This window comes from Paramisgurnus dabryanus, chromosome 10 (genome assembly GCF_030506205.2).
Source record: "Paramisgurnus dabryanus chromosome 10, PD_genome_1.1, whole genome shotgun sequence".
Classification (NCBI taxonomy): Eukaryota; Metazoa; Chordata; class Actinopteri; order Cypriniformes; family Cobitidae; genus Paramisgurnus; species Paramisgurnus dabryanus.
The window spans coordinates 281,625-289,624 of NC_133346.1; the positions used below are offsets into that span (position 1 = coordinate 281,625).

At 38.6% G+C, this 8,000-nt stretch overlaps 1 protein-coding gene across 3 annotated transcripts; it reads right to left on the reverse strand.

The window, feature by feature from the left end:
• Positions 1–150: 150 nt before the first annotated feature.
• vaspa (vasodilator stimulated phosphoprotein a) lies at positions 151–7,725 on the reverse strand. 3 transcript variants are annotated; one of them, XM_073815990.1, is made up of 14 exons: positions 7,629–7,725; positions 5,937–6,108; positions 4,151–4,331; positions 3,924–3,993; positions 3,562–3,844; positions 3,435–3,477; positions 3,329–3,398; positions 2,969–3,017; positions 2,696–2,729; positions 2,108–2,159; positions 1,948–2,019; positions 921–993; positions 783–840; positions 151–699 (listed from the first exon to the last, which is right to left on the reverse strand). In XM_073815990.1, the coding sequence occupies exons 1-14, from the start codon at positions 7,631–7,633 to the stop codon at positions 662–664; spliced, it is 1,200 nt and encodes a 399-aa protein (XP_073672091.1). In that variant the 5' UTR covers positions 7,634–7,725; the 3' UTR covers positions 151–661. The 3 variants fall into 3 exon arrangements, with proteins under 3 accessions (XP_073672091.1, XP_065120747.1, XP_065120740.1); XM_065264675.1 differs by having other exon boundaries at positions 3,432–3,477; XM_065264668.1 differs by having other exon boundaries at positions 3,329–3,477.
• Between the last annotated feature and the right edge of the window lie 275 nt (positions 7,726–8,000).

An 8,000-nucleotide genomic window follows, 5' to 3' on the forward strand; every position in this document is an offset into this window, starting at 1 on the left:
TTGTTTTTCTATTATTATTTATTTTTTGTATGTATGCTATTTCTTGTGTTTTCTTGTTTATTTGTTATGACCATAATGTATGTTTACTATTCTGTATATATGTTCTGTACGTTATTTGAAATAAAAAGCACTATAATCATAAAGCATGAATCATGGTAAAACCATAGTATTTTATTGTTAGTGACATAGACTGTGCTGGTGGTGAAACAGCATTAAAGCACAAACACACTGCAAACGCGCAAGAGCTTCACATACACACAAACCTCTGACATCACTCATACATCATATTAAACATGATGTCATTCAACTTAGATAAAATACTTTTTTCTCTTAAATAGAATCTCACATTTTCCTCTTTTTAAACTTGTAAACAACATGTAATCTAGGTTCAAAAATAATAAAATGACACATTATCACACGCAAGAAAGTGAACTAGTTACACGTAAACAAGACGACATGTGCTGAGATTAAAACACGCAAATGGTATATTAAAATACTTCCAATAGAGTACATTCATATTCAGCCTGATACTTCATGAATAAAACAATAAAAATAAAGGCAAGCGTGTGATTTTGAGATCACGAGAATGAAACTGTTCTGTTTGTGGTTGCGATCAGAGCTTCCTTCATCCGTGTGTCAGGTGCGCCTCAGGTCTGCGCAGCTACACCGCATTGATCTTCTGCAGTTCCTCCAGCAGAGCTGTGGATGATAACATTAAATAACATCAGTCATTGAGTGAAAGGAGGAACGTGACTGTATTTCTCTCCATGAACTCAACTAACCTCCAATTATTTCTTCTTTGACTTTCTGCAGCTCTTTACGAAACTCTTCTAGGATTTCCTGTAATCAAACAAAGATGTTTTAACTTCATGTAAAGACACAATATCACTAATCTTAGGTTTCATGCAGCACTGAATGACCTGTTTGAATTTCTCCATGTCTGCAGAGTCTTTGGATCCAGCCGAATCACCTGCGGTGCTGCCCGGCCTCGTCCTGGAGAAAGAACAGACGCACACACACAATGTGTAAATAATTTTTTATGTTTAATACCTTCCAGAAAATTCTTTAAATATATAAACATACATTATGTAAGGAATAATTGACGACGGGACATTGGATAATTTGAAAATAATGCACACCCAAGGTGGTAATGTGGCACGACTAGGGCTGTCACAATGATTAAATAATCATCCCATCGCGATTGTTTGACCTCATCGCGATGATTTCAGATCACCGCAATGATTGCATATCTCTCTAAAAAACACAAGGGGGAGCTGCAGCGCCTGTTTGAATGAGACCGTATCTAATGGTGCTCCTTTACAGACAGTGTAACGCGATACATTGCAAAGCCATTTAATATAATGGAAAAACAGCATTTAAAAAATTTGAAATTTGAAAGATATATTAATTTAATAATTACTTTTAAATATGTGTTATGTGTATAAATATTTACGGCCAGTTAAACCTTGCAAAAGATTTTATTCAAATAATCACAACAATGTGTGAAAAATTATTTCATGAACAAACAAAAAAATGTATGAGAATCAAACGACAAAACCCTAAAACTAAAACCAATTCATTGTCACAATTTATTAGACAATTAACCGTCAGCCAAATTTCATAATCGTGACAGCCGGGATAATAGCAGAAATATGGATTGACGTAAAAACTCGTCATTGGCAGGAAAGCGTTTTCTCTTAATAGACGTATAACTCATCAATGGCGGGAAAGAGTTAACTTTAGATATATGTCAGAAACTACACCTACTAGTGTAAGAATGAAACTTCACAATGAAATAAAGTTTAGATGAACATTTGTGTCTCTAATATTTTTAATACCCAGTAAGCATTTATTAGGAGCACTTGAGGTTGTAAGCACAGCCTACAAACATGATCAAAGAGCAACACATTCATAAGTATAAAGAGTAAAGAGTGTAAAGTAAAGTACCTGCCCAATGTGCCGCCAGTGGAAGGAGATACTGGACTCTTGGTTTCTTGATTCTTTGAAGCTGAATTCACACTGTTTAAAAAACACAACACAAATCTTTAACAAACTGTTTCAGAGAACGTACAGACACAGAGGTGAACACGGTGATGCCCAACTTTACCGTGATACAGAAGAAGGTTTCTCCCAAGGCTTCTTGACAGCTTCTGGTTTATCTGAATAGAAAAGATGAAGGATGTGTAATGTTGAGGGTAAAGAGCTCATTATAGTTATGCCTAGGTCCTACGGCGTAGCCTCATCGCATTCGTTTTTATATATTCTTCTGCATCGCCAAAGTGCAATTACACATGCAGACCACTAGTAGTCAGCATCCACGCGTGTAACCCACAGTAACAGTGCAATGCCAAAGAAGCAGGAGCTTGTTGTTTATGATTTGAGAAGACGGTAAATAGACAGAGACTTTTGTTGCAGTTTGACTTAAATCACTCCTTAACTTGGCCCATCTTTGTTCTTACTGTCACAAGCGGAAATTACTACGAGGAAATGCGACGCATTTATTTAACCTTACGGGAGGAGTTCTGGTGGACCAATCACAGCGCTTGTTGTCTGCATAGAAAGGACATATTGTGAAAATTTTGGTGTCAGGCTACACAAAGCCTATACATAACCTATGGTGTAGAACCTACACACTACTATAAATTACATTTAAACAGGAAGTGTGGTGTGGTTTATCTAAAAATGTTCTTCTCACCTGCAGGTTTGGGGTCAGTTTGAGTTGAATCCCCCTGAGAAGAAGAAGAAGAACAGAACAACATTTTAACACACAACAGAAAATCAATCTGACACACACACACACACACACACACACACACACACACACACACACACACACACACACACACACACACACACACACACACACACACACACACACACACACACACACACACACACACACACACACACACACACACACACACACACACACACACACACGTTTATTAAAATACACAGCAAGATTTACATTTGTCGATTCTTCTTTTTTCACTGCTGGCTTGTCGGACATTTTTTTTCTGTAATAGAGAAAAGTTGGTCAATTTATGATTATAAACCCAAACATAATCCAAACGGTCATGATGCACTGCTGTTTTCTGCTATATTATTATTTAGGCAAGTTACCACTTTGACGAATGGTAGTGCATTTATGATGTATCGAACCCTAAACATCAAATTAATAATGTGCACAAGCTGTTAGCCAAAATACTGGAAATAAGGAAAAAGTCACATGACTGAAATTAAACCAGGGTCAGGAGCCGGAGGTTCAGAGAAGAATGACTCCAACATTAGTTTCTAATACATAAAGGAAAACCAACTATTTACTGACCGTCGAGCGAGAATAGCACTCATCTCTCCCATCAGTCCTCCTCCACCACCACCGCCGCCACCACCACCACCTCCTCCACCACCACCACCACCACCACCACCACCACCACCACCACTACTCGCTGCAGGAGTAGGTGCTCCGCTTTCATCCTGCACATACACAACATAAACATGAGAGATGAGCTGATGGATCTGTGCGTTCTTCCATTAAAAGAGAAACTCCATCTTACTCACCTTGGCTACTTTGCGTAGTTTAGCTCCAGCGAGCGCTGCAGCCAGACCTCCATCTCCACCTCCACCTCCTCCTCCACCTCCTCCGCCATCTCCTCCTCCAGAGGGAGGTGGAGGGGGAGCGGGTGGTCCTCCTCCTCCAGAAGGAGGTGGCGGGGGAGGCGGCGGTGGTGGCGGGGCTCCTGAAGCAGGTGGAGGTCCAGGTGGAGGAGGCGCAGAGGTGGGAGCTGGAGCTGGAGCCGGAGGAGGGGCCGGTGCCTGTCGCTCTCTCTCCTGCTGCTCCTGTCTGAAAAGAGAGAGAGAGATGTGTGTAATGTGATGTAGCTCAGCTGTGATCTGTGTGTGAGTGATGATGAAGTTTTTACCTTCTCCTGTGTTCTAACTCCTCAGCGCTCGGCCCGTTCTGTGGAGGTCGAGGAGGAGGAGGACAAACACCTGCCGTACAGACAGAATCAGGATGAAGGTGGACAGCATTAAACTTATAATCAGGACCTGAGAAACCAAACTCATGCCAAGTGGATGTGTCCCGCTTTACCAATAAGAGAACAATAACAAGCTGACAGTAATTATAAGAGTACACTGATGATCTGACCTGCATCTGTCTGACCGCTGAGAATATCCAACGCTTGCGTCATTGCGGCAGCAAACTGTGCCGCATCCTCCTTACTGCCAAAGTTCAGTCCCCAAACCTGCCGTGCATCTCGCCACTGATGGAACGTCGGTGTTGCCTGATTGTATTTTATGCCTTTTACTAAAGGACAATTAATGACAACCTAAAACAATAAAAAATATCATCTTAATCAGATAAAACAGTCAGATGCAAAAGCCTCTAAACAACAAAAATGAAATAATGATAATAACCAAATGCTCACGTATTATACATTCATTAAATACTTTCACTTCAAATACGCTTAATCCCGGCCTTTCAGGCCATTCAGATAAAGGCCCACTGCTTTGTTGGCAGAATCTGTCAAAGGTGTCATAAAATGTAAAACTGTATTTATGTCAGCATAGATGAATAATGAGAGTTCATGGTAATGGCATATGAGCCTCAAACACGATTGTTTTCTCCTTCTTATGTAAACCTCATGCATGCAAAAGAGCGCTGAAAAACAGACCAATCTCAACATAACACCAGCTGTGACGTCACAGTCCAGATGTACACCCACAACAATAAATTACACATTAATTACAATGCTAAAAACAAAGTTGTGACCGCTGAGTAAGTGCTATATGTTAGTTAATGCTATATGCAATTTCGCATTTAAGAAGTTCTACTACTGATGTAACAGTTACGTTCTACAGTCATCTTTTACCTTTATTCAGAAACGACAGTGAAGTGGAGATATTTGCCAATGGACAGTTATATATTAAATTGTGATTATATGACTAAAGTGACAATTGTGATATCAAGGTATTTCAATTACTGACTAATGACATTTTATTACTATTATAGTAAAATTACTGAACATAAAAGTCTTATAAAAAATGCTCATTTACAAGAAAACATGCCAGACACACTCAGCAGTAGCGGCCGGGTCAGGAATTCAAAATATGTGTTCATTGTGTCATGTGAATCTATGTGCATCATGTGTAATGTCAAAATATCTGCCTGCTTCAAATGTGTCTCAAGGGTTTATGCTAAAAGATACGCTCACATTCACATAATACTCACAAGACACAAACTTAAGATTAAACTCTGATTACACATGAGATTAAGCGAGTATGTGGTAAACGTGAGTGTCTATTTATATCATAAACCCCTTCGAAGCGTCTGCAGCATGCTCGTATTTTGACATGACGCGCGATGCACAAAAGTTTACATGACGTGCCAAATACATATTTTATCATGACGCAGGATGCACATACGTGCACATGCTGTGCTAAATACATGTTTTGACAAGCTTTGCATTCGTCCACTTACTTTGAGGGTTTTGCACCTGAACTCTTCATATATTAATCGTAAGATGAAGCTTTTGCAAACCTTTATGAACACATTTTCACCACTTTAACACTTCAGCTCAACAGAATGTTTGCACATAAAACTGTATAGGAAATGTATATTGACATGACTTTAACATCTGAATCAAATGAAACCAGCATGCAATGGGTTTGTGGATGCAATGATCAATGAGTTTGTGGTACTGAGCTGCAGACAGGAAGTGTGAGAAACTGTAAGACCTGTGGTGAGAACATCACTCACAAATTTAAACACATCATACTCTCTATAAAACTTTATTCTGCTTTTTAAAAATACACACACATGCATAGAAACAAAATCATGCAAAGAAAAAAAACTGCAACTTCCTCCATCCACCGCACTGTACTTCACATCACACAGCATTATCTGTATTCATCTCTCATTGTGTGGTGTGTACCTGTTGGTCGGCTTGTTGTTTTCGGCCCACCACTCTGAAGGTGTTGTTACTGAGGTTCTGGAAGATATGGACCCTGCTGACGGCCTGAGGACCGGAACCGGCCGGCAACCAGCGTTTACTGGCGTCATCGTACATCATGACGCTGGCCCGCGCCTGACAGATGCTCTGCTCACTGCAAACACAAAGAAGAGTTGCTGAGATAAAGACACACAGTAAAGTGCAGTAAGAAGAAAATGAGGAAGTGAAATCAGCTGCATCTGATCAGACTTCATTCAGAGACATAAAAGAGAATAAAACCAAAGCAGATGAGAAACATTGAATAAGAGTTCATATACACATGTCGTTTTTAAACAGACAGTCAGTGAGCGCGAGGAGGATGTGGGAAACCTCGTCCGTCCTCTTCTGTAACCATTTCAATTCAACTTATGTGACACAATCATTGACTTCCGCTGATAAAAACTTCACTTCTGAAAACAATAACCACCAAACAAACATCAGACAAAATAAAATCCCACCATTTAAAGAATGAGAATGGATGTGATAAAACAGAAATGAAAATAATAAAGGTATCATTGTGTCTTTTATCTGTCGGCGGATGAGGAACTGACTTTATTAGAGTACATGGACTGAAATAATCCTGCAAACAAACATAAAAAGTGAAGTAAAGCTCTTTTGAGAAAGATGGCCATTAAATGAGTTCAGAAGAGGATGTGAGAGCAATAAGAGAGGAAACACATCAACACAAGTGTCTGTTAAAACTGAGGTGAGATCTCACACTCACACTATTGGCTCATCTCTGACTCTTTATGTAAATTAGATGAAGTTTTGTCAGAGCTCAGTCTCATGCAGCTGGGTGCATTTCTTGCAATGGTTTACTTGCGGCTTTATCTGTGTGTGTGTGTGTGTATTTCTGGGTGAGATACAAACTTCCTGTTATATCTGAACTGATGACTTAAAATTGATTATTAAAGTTATCGACTTTAGTTCTCACACTGAATGCAGTTTCACATCACAGCTCCTCTTAAAGTTAAAGTTCACCCTTTAATGAAAAATCATCCTCATGTTGATCTAAACCTGTACGAATTTCATTTCTCTGATGAACACAAAAGAAGATTTTTTGATAAATGAAGGTAAGCACACAGCTGATTGTAACCATTGACTTTCATAGTAGGGAATTCAATGGGTACCATCAACTGTGTGCATCATTTATCAAATATCTTCTTTTGTGTTCATCAGAAGAAATAAACTCATACAGGTTTAAACCAACATGAGGAAGAGAAAATGACGACAGAAGTTTTATTGTTTGGGTGGACTATCCCTTTAATACATCACTTAAAGTTACATCAGATGATAATATTGTATCGAGTATGAATATTAACGGATACATTTCTATACATTCTGATCTCAGCTCAGTCTCAAGTTTAAGACAATAACTCACACGAGTTCAGTTGTAAGATGATGATTAATCCTGATCATATAACTGTAAATAAAAGTTATATAATAAAACTAAACTAAACGATTAAATGAGAGTTTATATGCACTCATGTTTGGTAAAGAACGAGAGTTTGAAGACTTTAATGACAGTTTTATATAAAAGTTTCTCACCTCAGTTTTATAAAGACACATTTACACCTGATATTATTATTATTAATACCTCATGAGTGTAAATATATGACAAAATAAAAAACTCACCTCATTATAGATCGAGATCGATTCACGCGTTACTAATGAACACCATCATCCGCGCGCGTGCGTGCGTGTGTGCGCGTGCGTGTGAACATCCGCTGCTGTGAACATATTTCCTGGTTTTTAAACGAGGAACTATCAACACTCATCAGCCAATTAAAACACAATACTTAATGATTATACACGGAAATAAATACATGACAAACTCTTTAAACATATGAATCGAATCATTTATGAATCATGACTAAACATATATTTATGATAGGTTTATAAAATCACCAACTGAGAAAATAGCAAAGATCTCGATGTTGGTGTAATTGATCTAAATGTGATAAAACAACTGAATGGTAAAATAAGTGAAAAAACACATCTACATAA